This window comes from Panthera leo, chromosome B2 (assembly GCF_018350215.1).
Source record: "Panthera leo isolate Ple1 chromosome B2, P.leo_Ple1_pat1.1, whole genome shotgun sequence".
NCBI lineage: Eukaryota > Metazoa > Chordata > Mammalia > Carnivora > Felidae > Panthera > Panthera leo.
The window spans coordinates 62,905,119-62,931,416 of NC_056683.1; the positions used below are offsets into that span (position 1 = coordinate 62,905,119).

Sequence of the window (26,298 nt, forward strand, 5' to 3'; positions counted from 1 at the left end):
ACTTTTAGATATACTTAAGTCTCAGAATTTTAATATTTTCGAGGATGCCTTTTTTGTCAGTATAGAAACTGTCAGCACACTTTGTCTCGCTTAACATCCACAAAAAGCTAGTAAATAGACAATTCAGTTACTTTACCCATATAAAAAAAATTAGTAAATGTGGCCACACAAACAATTCCCATATTGAAATTCATATACATATATATGAATCCAGTTTTTAAAACTTGGGTAAGATGTAAACAGAGTTTATATAAAGGAAAGAATAAAATGGCTCTTAAACATATAAAAATTTATCTAAATTCAATCACAATAAGAGAAATATAAATCAAAATGCCCCTGAGATATTAGTTTTCCCTTACAATATTGGCAGTGGTCTCAATTTCTTTGTATGTATATCTAGAAGTGGGATATCTGGATCATATGTAGTCACATTTTCAATTTTTCTAGTAACCTCTATACTGTTTTTCATAGCCACTGCACCATTTTACATTCCTACTAACAGGGTACATGTTCCAGTTTTTCCACATCCTTGCCAACATTTATGTTTTTTTTTAAAGTAACCATCCTAACAAGTGTGAAGTGATATTTCATTGTGATTTTAACTTTTATTTCCCTGATGATTACTGATGTTGAATATCTTTTCATACGCCTATAACAAATAGCCAAGATACAGAAACAAGCTAAATGTCAATTGATGGGTAAATGGACAAATATACGGTGTATATATACAATGAAATATTATTGAGCCTTTAAAAAAATGATATCCTGCCCTTTGCAACAACATGAAAGAACCTGAAGGATATTAGCTAAGTGAAATAAGCCAGTCACAGAAGGACAAATAATGTATGATTCCACTTATTTGAGGTATCTAACATAGTGAGACTCAGAAACAAAGAGTAGAATGTAGTTGCCAGGAGCTGGGGGGAGAAATTACAGAGCTGTTGTTCAGTGCATGTAAAGTTTCAGACACACAAAATTAATAAGTTCTAGAGATCCACTGTACAATATTGTGCCTATAGTTAATACTGTATTATGCACTTAAAAATTGTTAAGAGAATAGACCTCATGTTAAATATTCTTACCTGCTCAGAGCCTGGAGCCTGCTTCAGATTCTGTGTCTCCTCTCTCTCTGCCCCTCCCCTGCTTGTGCTCTTTCTCTCTCTCTAAAATAAATCTCTCTATAAATAAACATTTATAAATAAATAAATAAATAAATAAATACACAAATATTCTCACCACAATAAAAAGATTGGCAAAGGTCAAAAAGTTTTATAGTACAGTATGTGGGCAAAAACGTGGAAAAACACTTATACGTTGTGAGGGAAATATATGTGGATACAGTCTCTTGGAGGACAATTTGATGTTGTTTATCAAAATTTCAAATTTTAACTACAGATAGTCTCATTCATTTATGAAATTAATGTGTGTACAAGGCTATTTTTTCAGCATTGCTTGAAATAGTAAAATAATGAAACAATCTAGATGCCTAACCACAAGTGATTTGTTAATCGAGTTATAGTATTACTTTTATTTAAAAAATATAATATTTTCACAATTTTATGACTATGTACACATCAGTATTTGTAGAGCCACATGGTGTACTTTTCTCTTATTGAATAGTTTTGTTGTGGTTTGTTTTGTTTTGTTTTCTGGTATTTCTAATTATCTCTCTGTTTGCCCTGTAGCTATCCTCCATGTTTTTATTTTTTCTTTAATGTTTATTTTTTATATTAGAGAGAGAAAGAGAGACAGTGCATGAGTGGGGAAGGGGCAGAAATAGATGGAAACAGAATCTGAAACAGGTTCTAGGCTCTGAGCTGTCAACACAGAGCCTGATACAGGGCTTGAACTCACAATCCCTGAGATCATGACCTGAACCCAAGTCGGATGCTTAACCAACTGAGTCACCCTGGCACCCTTATCCTCCATATTTTTCAAATTCTGTCACTGAGTCTTTTATTTGGAAGAGTCCCATTAAGACCTTTTACTCCATTCTTGGCCACTAGCTTTCCATGAAAACTACAAAATTCTCATTCTATGATTCCTTTTGTTTTTGTTTTTTTTTCTGGGTTGATTCCAAATTTTCTTTTCCATCATCTCCTTTCTTGGTTTTGCTCTTTCATTTATGTGAATGCATCTTCAAGCGAATTATTAAGAAAATGTAAAAAAGGAGGTAAATTTTCTGAGATTTCACATGTCTAAAATTTTTTTATTCTACTTGCACACTTGATTGCTAGTTTATCTTGGTATTGAATTCTAGGTTGGAAATTATTTCCATCAGAATTATAAAGGTTTCACTTATTGTCTGATTAAAAATACGATGCATTATGAATTCTTCTTCTTCCTGGTTTCCTAAGAAGAGGTAAAGCAAGAGTACTGATATCTGATTAATACACCATTCTTCTCCTGAAACTCTTCATGCAAGGAAACAGAAGGGAAGGACATGTTTTCAATTCTCTTTCTGGTTGGGCAGAAACAACCTCTATCTGCTCCTTCCTCTGTGCCATGTGATACATGGTTAAACTTTGTGATCTATGAGGATATCTCTTGATGTATGATGATGAGGTACTTGACACTTTTCCATTAATGGAGCCTAGCTTCCAGACTATTGTCTTATATGAACTCTTAGTTATCAAAAGTTGAACATTGACCCTTCCATTGTCTTTACACTTACACTATTATGATCTTAATCATCCTGAGGGAAATGGTTGCTCTTGGCAGAAAGGAGGAAGGCCAGTGGAAAGAAGTTAAACAGAGAAGTCGTCAATGTATGTTAGTAATAAGTTTCTAAAATTTCTTTCTATACTATAGAGCATTTCCCCCCTCTTAAAATTTGGTGTTTACCACCTTAGTCAGTTGTCACTTACATAGTCTGATACTGTATTAACCATCTTCACAGTTATCTGCATTAAATTCCTAGGTCTTTCATGTGGTGTGTAAATATCTCTATATTGATTTATGTTTTAATCCCAAAATTACTAGATTAAGTTTCCTTCAGTCTTGTCATTTATGTTGCATCACCCAAATGCAAAAGTTATTCATGATATTAAATTTGGTATTATGTTTGTATGATGTTGTCCATTCCCAGAAGTTACTGGAAGACACTTAAAAACAACCTATGTATAGATTTTTCCTTTTTCTGCAGGGAAACCATGTCTCCCATGTGGCCAGTGAACTATGACAAAGCCAATCCAAAAATACAGATTGTTATTATGATCAGATTCATCATTAACACTGAATCAATCATATTCTCGCTCACATAAATCATTAAGACAGATGATACAAATGGATTTGACAGACCATCAGCCTACTTGTCAACATAACCTTGAGATAACTGAAATCAAACCATTTCATTATTGGGTTAGGTCTGAAATAAAGCAAATTTACATAAAGTTTTTCATAGTCAAGAAATCTAAAAATATGAAATTAACAAAATATGAAAATATTTGTGACAAGTCAATTAAGGCAAGAATAATTACCAAATATGAAACTATATTATTTTATTTTTTTAAGTTTATTTACTTATTTTGAGAGAGAGCAAGTGAGCAAGCAAGGGAGGGGCAGAGAGAGAGGGAGAGGAGAATTCCAAGCAGGCTCCTTGCTGTCAGTGTGAAGCCTGAGGTGGGCCTCAGTTCCACAAACCGCAAGGTCATAACCTGAGCCAAAATGAAGAGTCAAATGCTTAACTGACTGAGCCACCCAGATACCCTGAAACTACATTGTTCTAAATGACATAAGCATTTTAAATAATTTGATTGGTTCTATTTCTTATTAATTAATGGTTTGTATAGATACTTTAATCTCTTCAGTCCATGTTGGTTTTTTTTCAAAAAGTACTTAATCCTCATCAATATGAGATAAATTAATAGAATTTATATTTCTTTCTCTAATGAAGGGCAACTCCTCCAAATAGAAGTAGAACATCTATTTTGCAAGTTTACCACATAAGAATTAAAAATAACTTGGATTATTTTGGTATCAAGTGGCATTTGTGTATGAAGAATATAAATTTTTAATTTGAATTTCGGTAGCTATGGTAATTAATATTCTCACCTCAGCAGAAGTACCAAGAGAAGTGTAAACAATCAGAATCTTTTCAGTCATTCAGCCATTCAGTGCCTACTAAATGCTGTGCTAGATAATATTCAAAGTGGAAAGGAACTGAGGTTATATACAACTTACAAAGTAGAATATCTCATAATGGGGACAAAAATCATTATTAGAGGAAAGTTTATGGGTAGTACAGATGTCCCACAGCATTCCAGATTCACAGACTATAAATTCTGTTTTTGATTTATATTTCTAGTGTTCATGGCTGAATCAAGTTACTAAAAACCTGCTATTTCAGAATCTACATATAAAAAGAGATGTGAGGGGCACCTGGGTGGCTCAGTCGGTTGAGCGTCCGACTTTGGCTCAGCTCATAATCTCACAGTCCATGAGTTCAAGCCCCGCTTCAGGCTCTGTGCTGACAGCTGAGAGCCTGGAGCCTCCTTCGGATTCTGTATCTCTCCCTCTCTTTGCCCCTCCCCTGCCTCTGTCTTTCTTTCAAAAATAAACATAAAAAAAAAATAGATGTGATTTTTGGGGCACCTAGATGGCCCAGTTGGTTGAGTGTCAAACTCGATTTTTGGCTCAGGTCTTGATTTTGGTTCACGCTTCATGAGATCAAGCCCTGTGTCAGGCTCTGCACTGACAGCATGGAGCTTGCTTGGAATTCTCTCTCTCTGCCCCTTCCCTGCTCACTCTCTCTCTCTCTCTCTTTCTCTCTCTGTCAAAATAAATATTTAAAAAAAAAAATAAAAAGAGATGTGATTTCTCAGTTCAGAAAATATAGAAAAAGATTACTTTTAAAATTTATCTCTGTAACCACATGGAGCAATCCTAATTAATTGGCCTCATGTCCAAAATGCTGGCAAGGCTTTCTGATGAAATTGTTAAATTTTGAAAGCACTACAAATGACCTCTTTTTTAAATTGTTTAAGGTAAGATAAAACTGTCCATCCAAGTATGGAACCTGTTTACTATAATTGATAATGATGGAAACATTCCTGTCCATACAAATATTTTATAGTTTTTTTTTCTAGTGACAGCTCTTCTTATTCTTCTCTTGTCAGTATTATTGGAAAGGTTTGTCAGCGCATTTTTTTTTTTTAGTGTATGAAAGAAATTCTATTTTTTTTTTATTTCAAAGACATTTGTTTCCTAGTGTGTACTGACAACTGCTTATGATAAAATGTTAGGGTTTTTATATATAACATAAAATACCTTTTCTGAATACCTACATGCCCTAAGGGAAATTCTTTCTTGTGTCATGACAATTTATGAAATGATGTAAAACTGGTCACTCCTTTAATTTATTAACAAAAACATTCTTGAATTCCACTTCTCAGAACTAATATGAGAAAACCATTTCCCATGACTGGACTATATGTCTGTTACATTTACACTAATTTGCTTTTTGTTTTTTTGTTCTCATGTCTCCAGCTTATAAAATTTGTTCCCATTGTTCTCATATTAAAGGCATGAAATTTTCTATAAAGACGGATAAACTCTGTTTTCCATTTTAATTTTGTACACTCTATTTGAAAGACAGAAAATGCTCTCATGGTATTTTAAGAATCTATGAAGATTCTGCTTAATCTTATGTTTCAAGTCTATGAAGCATATCCTAAAGCAATAATCATAACAGTTAAAATACACTTACTTGCATAACATTTTTGTTGAAATACGTTTTAGGTATCATATATTCTGCAACATCCCTGGCAAGGGAGTGCAAATAATACTTCAAAATGACACTTCCTTTTTTTACTTCAGCTTCTTTCTTTGATTAAGAAGTTATGAATATATCTTGCCTCCTACACAAATGAAAATGTGTTTAAATGCAATTAATCTAACCTATTAACTCTACTAAACATCTACTGTATTTGTTAAACACTTCAAAATTCTGTTCTGAACCAGTTAATTCTAAGTAATTTCTCAGTTAAATATTTACATGGGCTTCCATAATGATAAGCTCTAGACTGTCTTAAATAGCAGATTGTCCAGAGAGAGCTATGTGAAATGTAACACAGTAGAATAGCTGTCCACTGGAACCTAAAATGATTTAGCTAGTTTGGACTATTTTTTACATAGTTTTAGTCTAGCTAAAAGAGGCAAGAGCCTTATGAATTCCTTTCCCTGTCAACATTTTTAATGTCCAGGATTCCACTTAAAAAAAAAAAAAAGGAATTGGGCGCCTGGATGGCTTAGTCGGTTAAGTGTCCGACATCGGCTCAGGTCCTGATCTCAGGGTCAGGTTTATGTGTTCGAGCCCCATGTCGGGCTCTGTGCTGACACCTCGGAACCTGGAGCCTGCTTCAGATCCTGTGTCTCATTCTCTCTCTGCCCCTTCCCTGCTTGTGCTCTGTCTCTCTCTGTCTCTCAAAAATAAATAAATGTAAAAAAAAAAAAAAAAATTAAAAACAATAAAAGGAATGAATGCCTCTGTAGACATATGCAGATATTTACATCATAAATATCCTAAATACATTCTTATACTTCTCTTTCAGAAAAGAAGCAAATCTTTATGTTCGTGAAAAATTAGGAATAATCCAGTTTATGGTTATTTTCAGAGCAGACTAAGATGAAAAAAGTATAAAAAATAAATAGGCATTACTCTTCAGCAAATAAAATCAAAGAAGAAAACAATGCACAGATTATACAAATATGCCATGTACACAAAGATACATAAAATAATGATTCTCTAATTTAAAAGTGGTTTAAATTATAAAATATCAAATAGTGGTTGAAGATTTAAATAAGTTCCATAATGGAGATGATATAAGAAGAGGTAAATAATTAATTCTTACATGAATTGTAAGGCCATTTTACTCTTAGACATCAGATCATTGAATTACTTTAGATGAGAAATACAGACAAGATAGAAAGTTATCCAATGTATTTAAGTTCAAGTTTTGAAAATAATTGTGATTAGATATCAACCAGGAATCTGTTTCCTATCACCACCACCCAGTATTCCATCCTAGTGTTTTCTTCCTGATGGTGCAATTTACTAAGTATATATTGAGTCTCTTCTATAAGTGTGGTAGAGGATAGAAAACAAATGATGCTCTGTCCTCTAGGACTCATAGTCAAATAAGAGTAAGTAAAGTACACACATAATGGCATTTACAAGGCCAGAGAAAGAAAGAATTGGGCAAAAGGTCTGAGACAAATGGTGAGCTCCACCCAAGTTTAAGTAGGCTGGAGCGTAGATATATCTATAATTTTCAATAGTAAGTGATCAGCAAATTCACTGTTTGATTTTACTAAATGAAAGGAGTAGTAAACTGGATAATTGTAAATAGTGAATCATCCCCAAATTTTAATTTCTTATTTGGGGAAGAAATATAATTTTTTTTATACTTGATTGACCTATGTTTTACTAATGACAATACTGATATTATTTTTCTTCATTAATGTCAACTACTTTCAATAAAGACAACCCCCAAATATTCTGAACATTAATGCAATGTGGCTAGGATTAAAAATTGGTCATGGATAATCCAAATAGTGAATAATCCATTGGAGATTAAAAATAATTCCCTAGCTTTTCATCAAAAACCTATCTGGGTTCTAGACTTAGCAAATATAGGGTGGGGGTGGGGCATGGGATTCAGAATCATGAACATTGAGGAGGCATACTAGTGAGCTTATGTGTGTGAGTGTACCATTTGGACTTTGCACACAAAAGGGTCTCATAAATATTTTTGAATCCATTCCAAATCAAGTTTAATATTTTTGCATTTTTGTAGGCTTTTGTTATACAATTTCTCCAACTAGTAAAGGGAATGCAATTTTGATTATATGTAGTTCAGACTTAATTGTACTCCTTTGATGAATATTTGGTGTATGTTTTAGTATCTCATGTTGAAAAACACTGAAAGAGCTGTCAACATTTGTATAGATATCAAAAATGTTGTATATAAGTTTGACTATTCATGAAATTATAATAGTTTCCTAAGGGTAAAAGCAAGGAGTTTAATCTAAAGCCAAGATTGTGTCGTTCTTGTAAAAAAATGACACAACTCCCTGTAATTACATTGTAATTAATACTTGGTATATTTGGATTTCAGAAGTTGTTTTTCTTATGCACATTATAAATTTGCCATCCTTAAGTTGGCCTAATTAGCCAGCTTTCCTCTCTTATATATCTTTTGGCAGGTATTTTTTGTAAAAAATCAAACAGAACTGATCACTTTTTTCATTGCTTGTTTTTTATTCCTGCCTAAATCAATAAAACATAGGCTTTATATGTCCCTATGATATTAAATTGTTCCAAGAATAAATAAATGAAAGTAATAAATACATACTTTTTACTAGTGTTTTGTTTGGAAGGAATCAGAGAGATTTGAGGAAACACTGAGGATTTGTGATACATGCAGAATTTTTTGTATTAATGCTTTTTGAAAATGAGTTACAGTAATTTATATTAAATACTGACAACTTTAATCAAATGAAAGCTATCTGAATGAAAAATTACAACATGTTTATAACTTTTATTTCAAATAAAATTAGATGGTGAAATTATGCACGTTATGACATTCATTAAAACTTAAGTTTCTTCTGTAAAAAAATGAATATACATATAATAAATAATTATAGGTCATCACAAGCACATCTGATGTTTTAGTTTAAAATTAACCACAGCTTTTAAAGAAAAAAGGTCATAATGTACAAATGTATCATAATTTTTTTTTAATTAGGTAACAAATCAGTTTCTTCTGGAATGGTGGTAAATTCAGATTTGTTTGAATATGAATTACTAGATTTCTCATTTATTCCAAACCATTTAAGCATTAAATGTATGATAGGTTAATCATTAATATTTGTAAAACCCTTTGAAAATTGTTGGATTTACCCAAAAACTTATTAAAGTAAATTGATTTCCCACTATAAATTTTTTCATTCAGACATCAATAGGCACATAGTATTGAATAAGACACAGATTCTACTTGTTATCCTTAGAGCTTGGTGAATTCATTACCTGAGCAATCATTTAAATGAACTTATGATAAGGAGTTTAAAGGACAAGTATAAGGCACTTTAGGACTGATGAACCAAGACATTCATCCCTTCCTGTGGAAAGTCAGGGAAGGTCAGGTGTTTTCTTAAGATTAGTTTGGCTGTGATGTGGAGGTTGGGGAGGTTGGTGTCTGGTTCAACTGAGAAGTTCTTACAGATGAGCAAGCAAGAAGTAATCATTGGAGCTGTTGTGATGTAAAGAAATAGATGGTTCCAAATATACTTTGGAGATGCACCAACCAGACTTGGTAATTGGATATGAAAGAGAGATTTGAGAGAGGAAAGTGTGGAGGTTGAGCTCTAGATTTTTGGCATGAGCACTAGCAGAGTGTTGTGTGGATTTACTGAGTTGGGGAATGCTGGAAGAGAATCCAGTTTGGGAGAGAGGGTCCTAAGTTCAGTGTCTGATGTGCTGTTTCAGATGCCTGTGAGATATTAGAGTGAGTATCAAAAACAGGCAGTTGGATATGTGAATATGCAGCTCAGAAAATAACCTAGATTATAAACCTTGGAGTCACTGGCCTAGAATATTCAAAGCCCTCAGTACATGAGATCATGGGGAGGTAATGAGCACTGAGAAGAAAATAAGCGTAAACTCTCATGTTTAAAAGATGGAATAGGGAAGAAGGAAGCATCGGGAGAGCTAAGAAGAAACTTTAAAAGAGGCAATAATTACTGACACTTTTAAAAAATAGCCATATGATCATTTTGAGTTTCATGTTGAGTAAGAATTCTCGTATAAAAGTAACAGACAATCAGGAGACTTAATTTGCAGATTAACAGCACCTGGGATTTCCTGGGCCTTTTTTATAACCTGAAAAAAAGATTATTTTTCTGCCTCTTGATAAGCTGTGAGAAAGTGTTAAATAATGTCTGTGATACTAAAAATTAAATGCTATGAAGAGACATATGTTGAAGCCAACATCATAACCATGTGTTTTCTCAGAGGATACTTACAGAGCTACTCTCAACGAAAAGTGTGGCTGTATTTATAGAGTTCAAATATAGAAAGAGAATTTTTTTCCCTGCTTGAAAATATTGTTACTACTTATTTATGGTAGTTCGGTGAAACATAGTTCTGACCATATGGGAGTCTTTATTGAAGTGAACACTGGTCTCACACCTGATTTGGAATCCCCTCTTTTTTTTCTTTTCTGAAGTTAACTCCAAAGATAAGCCAGTTGCCGAAGAAGAACTTACCATTTTTAATATATTACAGAGTCTAAGTTTGGAAAAACTCAAATCATTTAAAAAGATTTGCTTAATCAATAAAGTAGGTATTAATTTTCACAGCATGCTTTGTGAGGCAACTGTACTTGAAACCGTCTATTAACATGTGTTCTTCACCCCCACCCCACACCAGGGTTCCCTGGGGATACAAGGCCCACAAGGTCCACCTGGAAAAGAAGGTCAGAGGGTAAGTAAACTTGGAACAACTGGCAGCCATTACTGTCTCAGGGCTCACTTATTTCCGAACATTAATAAAAATAAACCCAAAATATAGCAAGCAGATGGGCCTAAGAAGAGTATTAACTATCCAAAGGCTGAAATTTGAGATTTTGACAGAGCCTTTACAATCCAGAAAGTTCTATATATTTTTAAGATTGGCAGCACAAATGTAGAGACATAGTTTAGGTGAAATGAATTAACCGTAATTTGATCTAGGACACGTTGGTCATACTTTGGAGTTTTGAGTTAAGCTGATGTTTGCAGAGTTAAGTTGATGAGTATCTTTGTGGAGTTCCAGCCTGTTCATGAATTCTGTGAGGATTGTGGATATTAACTACAGTCTTTAGCCGACTTAAATTATTGACATTAGTGATGCATTGTAATTCTTCTTTCATTACTGTTTACTGCCTTTGAGATAAAATGTGTAGTAAGCGAATAAATTGTACTTGAAATAGTCTTATCTTCCTCCAGTAAAGGGACCCCCTGCAGTGATAATGGGTCAGCCTCAGTTGAATATTTTCAGCAGTGGGATACCCCATTCTTATGGCTTATTGTTATTACTATTTTCAAATCATTTTAAAGTCTCAAAACATTTTATGTGTGCTGTTCATACAATTATTATTAACTTTGTTACCTTATTTATGAGGACTGTATGACTCAGAGAGTTTAGGTGACTTGCCTAAAGTCAAAGAGCTAATAAAAAGTAGAACCAGGACTGGATTTGGGGGCTTTTGATTCTAAATCCCATGTTCTCTTTTACTGTCCCAGCATATTAACCCCAAATCTCTTTTTTAGTCATTTTTTATTTGTTATTTCCAGTCTGCCCTCTGGCAAATAAGTCATTTGCCTCAAGTATTAGAGTCCTTCAAATATTTGGGAACCAGTGGTATATTTTACCAAGGTTTAGCTTTTATCAGGTCAATAACATCCCATTTCTCTTAACTCTTTCTTTTATGTGGATTCCTAACTCCTAACACACTGATAGTAATTCCCAGAAAATACTCATGGACTTTCTGGATATATCAGGAATGGGACTGAACTTGTGTGGTCTTATTTAGGGCAGAGCAAAATGTGGCAAGTATGCCCGGTACTATAGACCATATACTTCTACTGGAGTTTAAGATTGAGACGATGCTTCTGTGTATTTTTTTTAAACTAACTCCTTCTACTAGAGTGGCTTTGTTCCTTTGTTTTTGTTTTTTATATTTTTTGGTGGGACAATTAAGATTTGATTTGGGAAAAAATCAAAATTAAAAAATTCTGTGTCTAGATTTTATGCCCAATGGCTAGTTTAGTAAACACAAAAAGGCTTATTAGTAAATTTTGATGGCTAAGAAAAGAAAAGGAAAACTTTTGTGAGTAATGGCTAAGATTTATGGGTTACCTATAATGTGCTAAATGCTTCATCTTATTATTTCATTATTTATTTCTCACAATAGCTCTAGGAAGTATAAAATACTATCATCCTTATAGAGAAACTAAGGTTTTAAACAACTCAGATAGGATACATGGCTAATAAGTGGAATTATGCTGATATTTAAAAATGATTTATAAAGTAGCATACTTGAGTTCTACTCCCAACACCTGTATATACAATTATAGTTTCCCCTTCGGATCTCCAGCCCCTCTCTATTCAGGAGTTCATTAATCCACCTGATGAAAGTTTTAAGTAGTCCTAGGGAGAAAAATAAAAAATTATTTCTCTAGATCTGGGCTTTTGAGTCTGCCTTAAGCGTTTAAACCACTGGGAGCAGAGGGCTAAATGAAATGACCTTGTGAAGTTAATTTTTAAGCTTCTTTTTCTGTTTTCTCACATAATGGCCAAGATGTCTAACTGCATCTAGGACCATATTTCTGAGTTATTTTCTATGTTCAGTATCCAGGGGACATTTTCCTTCTAACCTCTCTCCTTTCTTGGTAACTGAGTGATAAATTATACCCCCCTAGTTAATATCCAGAAAATATAGGAACTCAAGCACCTCAACAGCAAACCTCTAGTAACACAATTTAAAAATGGGCAAAGAACCTGACTTAGACATTTCTCAAAATAAGACATACAAATGGCCAACATGTACATTAAAAGTTGCCAAATATCGCTAATAATCAGGGAATGCAAATCAAAACCATAATGAGCTATCACCTCACACCTGTTAGAATGGCTATTATCAGAAACACAAGAGATAAGAAGTGTTGGTACGGATGCAGAGAAAAGGGAACCCTAGCGCACTGTTGGTAGGAATGTAAACTGGGACAGCCACCGTAGAAAAGAGCATGGAGGTTTCTTAAAATTAAAAATAGAACTACCTTATGACCCAGCAATTACACTTCTGGGTATCTATCCAAAGGAAATGAAACCAGCAATTCAAGGAAATATTTGCACTCCCATGATATGCAAACAACTTAAACATGTGTTGACAGGTGAATGGATAAAGAAAATGTGATCACACACACACACACACACACACACACACACACACACACGTGCACATAATGGAATATTATTCAGTCTTTAAAAAGGAGGAAATCCTGTCATTTGTAATAACATGGGTGAATATGGAGGACATTATGCTAAGTGAGTTAAGCCGGATATACAGAAAGACAAATACTGCATGTTCTCACTTATATGTCTAAATCCAAAAATGTCAGATTCATATAAACAGAGGTAGAATGGTGGTTACCAGAGGCTAGGATGAGGGAGCTAGGGGAGATGTTGGCCAAAGTGTATAGCTTTAGTTATGCAAGATAAATAACTTCTAGAGATCTAATGTACAGCAAAGAGACTATAATTAATATTGTATACTTGAAATTTGCTAAAAGGGTAGATCTTACGTGTTTTCACCACAAGAAAAAAAAAAGGGTAATTATCTGTGAGGTGATGGATATGTTAATTAGCTTAATTGTGGCGAATAGTTCACAATGTAGATTAGATCATCAAGTTGTATGCCTTAACTATATATAATTTTTCCAACTGTAAGTCAATAAAGTAGAAAAATAATAAGCAGATTTAGCTTCAATACCCAAAAATGTATACTCTGTAGATTGTTTAAGATGGAAATTATGGAGCTAGATGGATGAGGTGAGGTCTAAGGCATTATGTTTGAATTATTCTTCCCATGGCAGAGTTGTCTGTGTGCATGGTAAGTACATTTGACATGAGATCCATCTTCTTAACAAATTTTTATTGGACAGTGATATCACACTTTTGATTTATACAAACATGTGGTCAGTTTGATGTTCCTTCTCTTTTATTTTAATGAAAACTTCTGCCAAGTCAGATTTTCATCCATCCTGTTGTTGTTCAGTTGCCTTTTTGAATTGCAGAGTAGGAATTGATCTTTGTCCTTATTACATTTTATCTTCTGAATTTTGGTCTCGAATGTCATTCTATTAGTTTTCTTTCCAGTGAAATAGCTCCCAGCTTTATATCACCTTAAAATTTGATAAACCTATCCTCTAAGTCTTCATGCAAATCTTTAATAAATCCTGAACAGAACAGAAGCTGACAAGTTCACATAACACCAGCAATGGCTGCCATCTTGATTATCATTGATGTTCTTGTGGCATGATAATTAAATCATGTACAAATACATTCAACTCTACCTCTTTCCCACCCACAATTCTTAATTTGGCTTGTAAGATAATTATGAGAGCCTTTGTCAGATACTTGCTGAAATGAAAAAAAAATATTCAAATGAGGCTTTTAAAAAATAATAATGCTTCAAATTAAAATTGTACCCTATCAAAGCTTGCATTTCAGAGGAAGGTGTGTTAAAGAATAAATTAAACTTATGTATTCTTTGTGATAATTATGGAGGAACATATTCAAATTATAAAGTTCAATCACTACCTTATGCAAATTTACTCCATTTATAAATATGTATAATCCCAATAACTTAATATTACTTTTCTTTTATCTTCTATCAAGAGTAACGTGTCAGAAACTGAAGAATGTAATAGAATTTTATGGATACCGTTAGGCATGGCTTGTCATTATTACTGCTGCCTTTCACAAGTGCCGTATTTATTGAGGAAAATAGCTGGAACAGATATTGGCATTATCCACATTTACAAATTATTATTTCCAAATACACTCCACAACTTACGCTGCTTTGAAGCTACTTAAAATGGAAGCAAATTAAAGAAATGACCATTCTTACATATTTGCAGTTAGGTCCATCTTAGTGCTACCATTTCTTCTCTGCTCAAGAGTTAGGTAGCACTCAGCTCTTTTAGAGATACTAATGTACTTGTATGTGTATGTGTGTGTATGCATACACACATACTTACATACACATGTTCTACAAACAGAGACCATTTTCCCACTTCACTGATGCTTGCAATAGAAAACAACAGAAAAATCTATGAATTTAAATTTATTTTTTGATGATGCATTGTCAACAAAACTCTTACATTTTGCTTATGGGTGTTTGACCAGGAAGGAATTGGCTGTCATTAAGTTAATTGCAATGGCATATAAAATATGTGGCCAGTCTTATACACTTTACTTTTGGGCATAAATGTCTTTAATGAAAGTAGAACATTTAATTTTAAACAAATAATTGACTTGTTGGTTTTCCTCAATGGTTAAATAGCTAATAGCTTCTACTTTACCAATATCTCACAGTTATGGTTAGTTTCAAATATAGATGTCACATACTTTGAAAAATATCAAACATCATTGAAACATGTTAATATTACTATTATTCTTTTTATTAAACCATACAGATTCTGATTGATAAATTCCTTTTCTTTTTCTCTTTAACCCTTTGTGTACAGTTTTCTGTAAGCACAATAAGAACATTAGTTTCTCTCCAAGTACCACACCAAAATTCTGTGTCAAATGTTTATTAATTCATTTTAATCTTTTCACTGTCCTTTAAGCTGCTAAATCTTAGATTATGAAGTGTTCATTTAATAAAATATAGTCGCAGGATGCTTCTTGTACTTAAAAGCTTCTCTTAACCTCAGCAATGTTTGGTGGCAATATATATCTGAGATTTATAATTTTTTTTTCTTAACCTCCTGAGGTTCTTCTTTGAATCTGTCATATGTCATTGTATATCTATTTTTTACTTTGTAATCTTTATGAAGTCTTAGAAGTAAAAAATTTGGCTGCCACATTTTTAAGTCTCACATCCTTTATAGATTAACACAATTTTAAAAATTCAACTAATGCTTAGCATTGACCCTAAACTTAAGATGACAGTATGTCAGAGAGAAGTAAGGGAGAACAGCATGGAGGCCAAGAGGATGTTCAGCCCTGGTGAGGTCAGAGAAGGGCCAGGATAGGGTACCAGGATACTGCAGGGCCAAAAAGTCAACAGAAGAGCATTTCAGAATGCATGGAAGTTTGAATAGGATTAAAATTTGGAACAAAGTCAGAGGAAAGATGTTGGATAAAAGAAGAGGTGGCTGGAATTGGTGCCAGCTGAGAGAGAAGTTTCAGTTGAATAATTGAGAGAGCGTTAGAAATAAAAATTGCAAGAAAGGTGTAAAAGGGGGTGAATTTTGAGGAAGGAGAGGCACCAATAGGGAATCCGATAGAGAGATAAAGACAAGAACTGAATGGAAGCCCAGAAAAGTATCTCAGTGAAAGAGTATTTCAGACAACTAAGCATGTTTATAGAAGTTCACATGATATATCTCAAAAGAACTCACATTTATAAAAATTCCCTCTAAGATGTAGATTCCTACAGAATTTCCTAATATTCTTAATAGCACCTCCCAAAACATAAAAAATTACTGTTTTAATGTAACCTTGGATTTTTCCATTTTAATCACATTAAGTGCATGTCTGAATAGTCATCTCATGGTTGGCATGAAACTACCATGGACTTTTTTAAAGAAATCACTCTAGGTCTCTGAAAAAAACATTTTGTTGGTGAGTCAGCTAGTTGCTGCCCCAAATAGAGGTTGTTTGGTTGGACCAAGATGACACCTCACTCTTTCATTTTTTATTGCTGGGTTCTAATTTTGAGCCTGAACAGAAATTTTATGGTAAAAAAAAAATTTTTTTTTAGGGTAGCTTATTCCACAGTGCTAATTTCAGAGCCATAGAATTACCTCATAGTTCCAATGACGTGAGTTCAGGGCCTGGTAGAAACCACTAACAATAGTCTGTAGTTGAGATTAAATTATTTTACATGGGCTTGAATTTTAGGGAGGAGCCTTATAGAGAAAAGAATGAATAATGATGAATTTTCAGCTTCAGAAAGTAATTTAGTTGCACATGAAGATGAGAGAGAAATATAAGATTATCTTCTTATCTCTATGTATTGAAACTGACACTGACCTTTAAAATGTACAATGAGTATATCCATAATTCTGCTCACTCACTAATGCTATTGCTGGTTTCCTTGTACCAAGAATTTGAATTGCTATAAGGAAAAAGTCAACTTTTTTTTAAATAATTGTTTTAATTCTGGTCCTAGGTAGAACATAAATATAGGGGGGAAAATCACCTTTTTTGGCTTGGATCCATTTATAAATATGTAAATATACATATTGTAAATAACATCTTAGAGGTTCTGCATTCTACAACTAATGTTTCATGTTTGTTGCACATGTTTTAAACTTCCTGGCTATACAAATGACATCTTTTTCCATTTACTTCCTGTGAAATTTCTTAAGGATATCTTCTTAAGGATTACCTTGAGAGTTTCCAAGAAATACCATTTTAGATCCTATATGACATTTTTAGATGCGTAACTGGGAAATTGTATACCTAGGGGTTCCAAGGGCTATGCAACTTTTCCCCAACATCTTACTCGGATGTACAAAACCAAATATGAAACTTAGAGGATAAAAATGATCAAATTTACATTTATCCTTGCATTTCTTATATTTTAAATTTCTTTATTTATTTATTTTGAGAGAGAAAGAGACAGAGAATGCTAGCAGGGGAGGTGGGGAGAGAGAGAGAGTGAATCCCAACAAGGCTGTCAACACAGAGCCCGACTCAGGGCTTGAACTCATGACATGCTCACAAACCATGTTAATTGACCATGAGATCGTGACCTGAGCCAAAATCAAGTCAGACACTTAACCAACCGAGCCACTCAGGCAACCCTATCCCTGTGTTTCTATTTGCAGAGCTCCAGAGCAGACTTTGGGAACCATCACCATTGTTTCAGTACCTGATACTACTCTGTGTGTCGTTATTTGTTGTCTTTCTAGAAACTCACTTACCATTTAGAATTATCTAGTTATCCCCTATTTACCTATAAGGCTATTAAAATTAATATTTATAGGAGGTCAATATTATATAATTGAGAAAACTCTTAACTGAGTTAAAATAGCCACCTAGAGAGAAAAAAATATACTATAATACAAATTCTACCATATAAAAATCGTATGATGGTTTGCTTTCATTTATATTCTTTTGGTCAGAAGTACCATTTCTACTAGGAATATAAAGCATTCAAACATTATAAATATCTGTATCTTTATATATCTTATGTACAGATTTTGTACATTTATAATCTGACTTTATTCAGTTCTTTTTTATGTGCTTTGAGTGTTATATGTTATATGTGTGTATAAATAGGAAAATATAAGTCATCTATATGCTGTCATCATTTTATACCCTATTTCAGAGATTAAGTGGGAAATCAGTATAGAATATACTAGCATAGTAGTCTTCTTACCTTTATTATATGATACATTTCTAGTAGCAAAAGTGTATCATTTATTACTTTGCATATTAATTTCCTCTGCTTGTCCTGACTGATGAAGTCCCAATAGCATGTAACTTCATCAACTGATCATATAATAAGGTATGATTTAGTGCTTGTGAGATTTTCTAATATTGTCCGTTAGAAGCTCCTCAAGATACAGAATCAGAATTTCAGAGAACTTTGAGAAAGAAGTTCAAGGAATGACATTGGTCTGTTTTATCTGAAAATTTGTACTTCACAATTTTCTCCCAGTGTTGTGCCACTCAGATATTCTTGCTTACTCCAGTTTGGTTTGGTGTCCACCAAAACTGCGTCAAATGTAGTTGCTGAAGCAATGCAGTAAGGCAGGAAGAAGAGAAAGAGGCTAACATATGTTAATGTCAAACAAATGCTTACAAAGAGGTAGTTGTGTAGCACAGACAGGACTCCTCTACTTTTGCCTCACACTCTGACTAGTGGGAAGGATAAAGAAACAAGACTTTGGGAGACTTCTAGCTCAGTCTTATTAGAAACAGGTGAAAAAAGACATAGTATGAGATGTAGCCCAGACATTATGAGAACAGGCCACCCCTTAGATCAGTATCACAGCTAGTTAATGACAGTAATGGACAATGGTCCATTGTGGTAAACTTCACTCTAATTAATGAGTCTCTACAGTGCACTTGAAGCAGAAGATTTCACAAAGTGCTCTGGGACAGCTATAACAAGAAAAAGAGATTGTAACCAACGGTTTAATTCCAATAATACTCATATAGGTCGCTAAACCACAGCAAGCTGAGGTCCTTATTCATTTAAATAAAGGGCCAAATGACACCATTTGTATTGTAACAGAATAGCTTTATCAGCTGTTATTTGGATTAATAAAGAGAAATGTTTCATATTTTGTAAACAGAGTGCTGATTCTGAATGGCTTATTTATTAATGTGAATACACCCAAGAACTGGTCTCTGCTGCGTAAGTAGCCTGACAACTTATGGGGCCTCCTTTAAACTGGAGACACATCTCCCTGAGGCCCATAGAGACAGGGAGCTGCTTCAGTGTATGGGCCTGGGGGCCATTTCAGGGACATCCAGTTGTCAGATTTTAGAGCTGAAAGGGAACAATGGTGTTATTCCAGTCCACGAGATAATGAAACTGATGTCCAGAAACATTCAATAATTCTTCAAGACTTCAGGCCATTAATCTCTTTATTCCATATAATAAGAAGCCCTTACTGTCTGTTTTGTTGTTCCAATCCAAAACCCGGATTTCCATGTCTTTAAAATGGAGAATATTGAGAATTTGACCAAAGCCATGTATTTTTCTCATTAAGGCCACACATTATAAGGGACAACTGTAGAGAAGTAAGCTGGTCCTTCTCTGGTCTCCACACATTGTAAAGAGTACACATTTTGTGCCCGTGCCCTGTTTATCCTGCACCAACAGCTGGGAACAAGCACTGGCTGCTCAGTGGGGATCTGGGGAACAGAGCTGTTCTGTTTCCAGCTGTGGGACTGGATTAACTTGTGACTTCCGGCAAATCGTTCAAGATTCTAATCTAAATTTATCTGTTTCATCACAATTTAGCCCTCAGGTATGTTCTGAGATTAAGTCAGGAGCACTTTGAATGCAATCTAGTGACAGGTGTTCTATGAAAGAATCTTATAAATATTAACTACTTAGTCATAGAAACACTTAAAGAGAATGGAAAAGGAGAAGGCACTTTCCTCCAAAGTGACAGTATGCTAATATTCCTGCATCAGTATTGTTCAGAACATCACACTGAATGTGTTAGTAGCTATTTGGTACATTTACCACTGGGAATGTCAAGTACAGAGTTATTTATCCATTTGGCATGCAGTGAATATATATGAAGGCAACTGCCAAGACCAAGAATTAATCACAAGTTATTAATCAATTTGGAAAATATAAACATACAAGTTTCAGAAAGGCAAAACACTTGGAACATGAAACATTTTTATGGCCTAATGACTTAGAAAGCCAGCATTATGTTTATAATAAACAATACAAGACCTCAACTTTGTAAAACTCAAAATACTATTTTGAGTTACCTTAGGTGATAGCACAGATTCTGAAACCAAGCTTAATTTTATAGCACTTTAGTTTTCTCAGTATGTTATGTTTCACTTTTCAGGGGAGCAGTAGAGACATTGCAAAATAAATGTGATGCAACAATTCTAAGAAAGTTGGAAATTTCTCTTTTATGGAATATAAGCAAATGGTACAGTACTCTTATTTCTAAATATCTGGCATAACAGTATTCAGAGTAGTTCTTGAATTTTCTAGAAATAACTTAGAACTGACTTTTCCTAATTTTCCTTAAAAACCAGTAAACTTGTACTTGGATATTTTTTTCATGAATAGTTATAGATACATTTGACATCTATTTGACATTTTTAACTTGTTCAGCGAATCACATACATGCATGTGACATGCATATATCTGTGTTTTTATTGTACTTTTAAAATTCTTAACAGTACACAACATATGCTGTGACCACTATGTTGTTATTTGTCATTTGTGATTCAAAAATAACTAAACTATGCACACCTGAACACTAACAAGGAGCGTTTTTAGTATTTTCAATGTCAGAGATATTAAGGGACCACGAAAAAGAATATCTAAAAGTACATTTAATGCCTCATATGCACATAAAATTCAGTAATATAAACACACACCATTTATATGCATTCAATAATAATAATATTATATTCATTAATAATGCCACTTAAGAACATTAACTCCAGGGCGCCTGGGTAGCTCGGTCAGTTATGTGTCTGACTCTTGATTTCAGCTCAGGTCATGATCTCACAATTTGTGGGATTGAACCCTGCGTCAGGCTCTGCGTTGACAGTGTGGAGCCTGCTTAGGATTCTCTCTGTCTGTCTTTCTGCCCCTCCCCTGCACGTACTCACTCCCTCTCTCTCATTCGCAAAATAAACACATTTTTAAAAACTTAAAAAAAAGGAGCATTAACCCCAGAAAATATCATGAAAAGAGCAAAATACCATCGAAGAAAACAGTGCCATACTTTCTGCCATACTGAAGCCTGTCACTGCACACTCTCCATTGGCCATGTGTTTTATACAATGTTCCACACCTTTTCAAAAAACACTTTAATAGCATGCATTTAAATCATGTTTAAATTTAAATTAAACACTTCAATTGTGTACTTATTCGATCATGTTTATAGTTTATCTTTAAGAGAATTTGAAGGTCTTATAAATACAGCCTAACCAAAATCTGTACACTGAGAGGAAAAGACAAGAGCTAATTAGCAAAAAGTTAGAAAAGGAAGAAAATAATGAGAATGCCTATTTTGAGAGAAGCAACTGCATTTTGAACGAAAACCTCTCTGAGAAATCTGAAAGCCTATTTTATTTACTCAAGAAACATTTGAGTGCCTGTTTTATGTGAGGTACCATGGAAGTTGACTTCAGTCAGGTTTCCCTAAAAGGAGAATCTAAGATGGAGTTCTTGTGTAACTGATTTTCAGAAGAGACCTGTAAGAGTGAGGGAAGCGGAAAAAGGAAGAAGACCACAGGCAAAAATGTGATTTCAGAAGTCTACTCTTAGCCAGACCCCGCCAGGTATCCTGGAGCCCAGAGAATTTATCCCTACATTGGAGTATGGGGTGAGGCTTGGATACCCACCGACCATACTAGGTGGGGAGAGGGGAAGAAACTTCTGAGGTACCTCCAGGCAAGGCAGTTCCTGTAGACTAAGGCAAACCTCTGGAGAAGAACACAGACTGAAGCCATTAGCAGCCAGCATCCGTGGTAGCTGGGCACCAACTCTGCCACCACCTACATCTGTACCAGAGGTGGAATAAACATCATCCTTAACATTACCAGTGCAGGGCCCTTCATGGTTTTTGAAGAGAAGGGAAGACATGATGAAAATGCTGATTAATAATAACCTCACCATGAGAGAGAGACAGATAGAGAGTGTGAATGTGTGTGTTTTATATTGGAGCAAGTGATAGAACTATTTTTTTAGTCTAATCAATAAGTAATAAAAGGCTAAACTCAGGTGATGCTTATAAAAATAATGTGAAATGACCAGATGGGACAGATATCAAAGAAACAGAATGAGCAGAGACAAGGCAATAGAATTAAGTATCAAAAGTGGTGACTAAAGTATCAAATCTGAAATGGTGATAGTGCCATTAACCAAAGTAGAAAATACTAGAGGAAAACATTCTTTTGGAGATGAGTCAGTGTCAAGCCTACAGCATTAGAGTAGCCAAAAGGATCTGCAAATGGAAATGTACCAGCTCCTTAAAACCTGGATTGAGATCATAAGGAAGAAGACGGAGTTTTCTGTTAAGAAGTCATCGGTTTATAGGTGATAATTGAAGCCACCAGGCTAGATAGGATGGCCAAGGGAGAGACTGTAGAAAGAAAAGAACTGAGGACAGAACCTTGAAATTAAGGTAAATTTATATATAGGGGTGAGTGGAGGTGAATGAGAAAGTTAAAAGTACATTTGACCCTTGAACAACATGGGTTTGAACTGTGCAGGTCCACTTAATTACATTGATTTTTGATAAATACGGTCCTGTGAATGTATTTTTTCTTCCTTATGATTTTCTTAATGATATTTTCTTTTCTCTGGTTTTATTATAAGAATATAGTATATAAAACATATAAAATATGTGTTAATCGACTATTGTTATAAGTAAGCCTTTTGGTCAATAGTAGGCTATTAGTAGTTAAGTTTTGGGGGGAGTCAAAAGATACACAGATTTCAACTGTGCAGGGGTCAGCACCCCTAACCCCTGAGTTGTTCAAGGGTCAACTGTATAGAGAAATGGAATAAGAGAACAGTTTTGAAAGGAAGGGGATAGCCAACTGATTAGAAATGTTTCAGAGACATTAGGGAGGATGGGGTCTGAGGAAAAGCCTTTGGTGATCTGGAACAAGGCTGGTTTTGAGAGTAGCTGTGCTGTGCAGAAGCAGATATGAAATTTTATGGGTCTTGAAAGTATAGTAGTTATTGAGAAAGGAAATTATCGACTATTCTTTTCAGAAGCTGAGGTATAAAGAGGGATGGCTTAAGATCACATCTGGAGAGGTCAAGGAGAAGCTTTTTGTTGTCATTTTGTTTCATTTTATTTTCTAATTGAGTACACTTACAAAATGAGGCAAGGAAATCAACAAATAGGGAGAAATTGAAGTTGCAAGCAACATGAAACAATAATAAATAAAAGACAAGACCCAAGTGTGAACATGAGTAAGCACCTCTACGTTGAGGACACATTGGAAGACAGGAGGGGCATGGATGCTCTCTTCGGGGACAGAGTAGGAGTCAAGGCACTATGCATGTTTATCTCATACAGAAAGAATTTTTCAGCATAGATATGACTTAATAAAACATAAGTGGCATTGGTCTCAAGATTGTTCATCGTTTTCAGGCAAGTAACATTATAACTACTTTTTTCCTTCATGGACAGCAGGCCCAACTCACTCAAGTAAAAGCAGCTAGAAATATAGAAATAGAGGAAGCCAAACTGAAAAGGTGGAAGGGAGGCGGGGCATTGGAGAAGAAAAGATCTATTATTGTAATTTCAGAATTTTGCTAGATTCTTAAGCATCTGGTGAAGTATAGGCATTTCATTTAACCTTTCTATCTGTGTTTTCTTTCCTTTGTAAATTACCCACGGTATCTTACAAGAGCTTCTGTTATCAGCCATTTGTCTGAATTCATTTACTTTGTTTTAGAAATCCATTTTGCTAGAATACAATTCTAACTTCTTAGAAGATTTTGCTTTATTAGTATAATGGAAATGATATCAGAGTAAAATGTTGCCAAAATTAAATTGTTCTTATTTTTATTTCTTTTGGCAATTTTTCACTTTTTATATCTCTGTACACATTCTATAAAGTGTCATTTATTTTTTTCTCAAATGATATAAAATTTCTGAAACATGCTAATTAAGTATAATTCCCAAGCTAGGAAATGTCAAGGGACTGATTTACTATGTAAGTAGTACTGCCTCTTTTTATCAATAAATCCTTGGGTCTATGGTTATAAATTTTTGTGTACTATACTGCTAACTTACTATGGGCTTAAAATAATTTTCAATGGGAGCTGATGGAAATGAATATGATGTATTTCTTTGCAGTTGTTGCCATAGAGATAAAACCCTTTCAAAGTAAAACGGAGATGGCATAAAAATTACTAATTCAAAAGGAGTTATGCTTCTAATTTAATGTTGAGAATGGTGCACTAGTCCCTTTTTTGTTTTATCAAAATTGCATGGCTTGAGAGTGTCTAATATACTTTCATTAGATAATTTCTCATATGAGAAAAACTAAAGCAATGAATGAAATAGGTAAATTCCCCACACCCCACATGGGATGACACTTTCATTTTTAATCTTTTATATGTAAGACTTAACAACAATCCTAAAGATCTCCCTCATGCTCCACCTCTATACTCCTATATATCTTGCTTTTTAACTTCAAGACTAATTACTTATAATGGGTTTTCTTAAAAACAAACTATTTACTTTCTTTTTCTGTCACATTATCTCTAACAATTAGACACATTTTCTAACAATAACAGGATTACAAAGATAAACAAATCTATGAAACTTTCTCAAATCTTAACTACTCTTCCTGTTCAGATTTTGAAAGTCTTATAGACTTACCTTGAAATATCAAATTAGGACACTCTTAGAAAATATTCTATGACTTAGAATTAATTGTTTTATTTAACCCCATTTTGATTCTGTTACAAAAATGTCAGCATTGTCACTTTCTGGAAACATTGGAATGAGCTAAACGAACACTAAGACAGATGATTAATTAGGTGGGGAAATGTCAGCCAATGAAACAAGACTGCCATCAGACAAAGTGCCTACATCCCTACATGGGAGAACTACATGATGGAGAAAGAGGAGAAAGGGACAAGATCAGAGAAAATAGACAGGCCTATCTGCATTTTCCTAAAAACTAACCCCACATTTGCTTTTTATTTTCTTTTTCTTTTTTTTTTTTTTTTTTTTGAGAGAGAGAGAGATAGAGCGGGAGGGGGGTGGGGGCAGAGAGAGGAAGGGAGAGAATCCCTGATGCAGGACTCGATCTCACAAACCATGAGATCATGACCTGAGCTGACGTCCAACCGGCTGAGCCACCCAGGTGCCCCTATATTTGCTTTCTTTCTTTTTTTTTTAATTTTTTTATTCATTTTTTGAGAGATATAGAGAGAGAACGAGCAGAGGAGGGGCAGGAAGAGGAAGGGAGAGAATCCCTAGCAGGCTCCACACTGTCAGCACGGAGCCCAATGCAAGACTCGAACTCACAAACCATGAGATCATGACCTGAGCTGAAACCAAGAGTTGGATGCTTAACCAACTGAGCCACCCAGGCGGCCCTGTATTTCCTTTCTTTTAAAGCCTAGACCACTTTTCACCTAGTCAAAAGAATTTAAAAGGAAATAGAAGAATTGAGAGGATTGTCCCATAAAAGAGATAGGAGTTAATAAACCACAGGTGCTGTGTAATACAATGCTATTCAAGTCTGGTACTCAGACAAGGTGATCCTGGACCATGATAAGTACAGAAATTGAAAATACATGTTCAGAAACTTTTATAGCAATTTAATATTGCTGTGTATTCCAGTGATTATTGGACTCATCCAGTAGGCTAGATGTGAGTTGTTGAAGCACATGGAGTCACAAGGGTGCTAACTGCCTATAGGTCATAAACAATAGGGCCTCAGCAAAACATGTGACATTTTGAGGTTAGTTTGTAAACTGTAATCCACAAAAAAATCTGAGAAAATGTAATCATTTATTTTTATAGATTATTATTTTTAATTATTTTAAGTTTTAGTCAAGTTAGGGAAGTAAAATTTGTATTGTTTATTTTTAACCCCAACCAACTAATGGCAAAACAAGCCTCACGGGAGTTTTTGACACATCTTTTCATCAGAAATAAACTAACTGGTGACCATGAAAGTGATTGCAAAGAAATAAAGATCAAAAGAATTGATATTAGTCTTACTAGGAAATATGATCATTCATATATTGAGTTCAGTTCATTGATGGTGAAGTTTTAAGCATAGCATGTTATTTGCAGAGATGAACTGTCTAATGAAGC

At 34.3% G+C, this 26,298-nt stretch overlaps 1 protein-coding gene across 3 annotated transcripts in view; it reads left to right on the top strand.

Annotated features, from left to right (window-relative positions):
* Nucleotides 1-26,298, top strand: part of COL19A1 (collagen type XIX alpha 1 chain) — a 380,294-nt gene that overhangs the window by 183,254 nt on the left and 170,742 nt on the right. For all 3 annotated transcript variants that reach the window (XM_042939135.1, XM_042939134.1, XM_042939133.1), the window contains one exon: nt 10,430-10,483. In XM_042939135.1, coding sequence (XP_042795069.1) covers nt 10,430-10,483 — 54 coding nt within the window. The remainder of the gene's footprint in view (nt 1-10,429; nt 10,484-26,298) is intronic.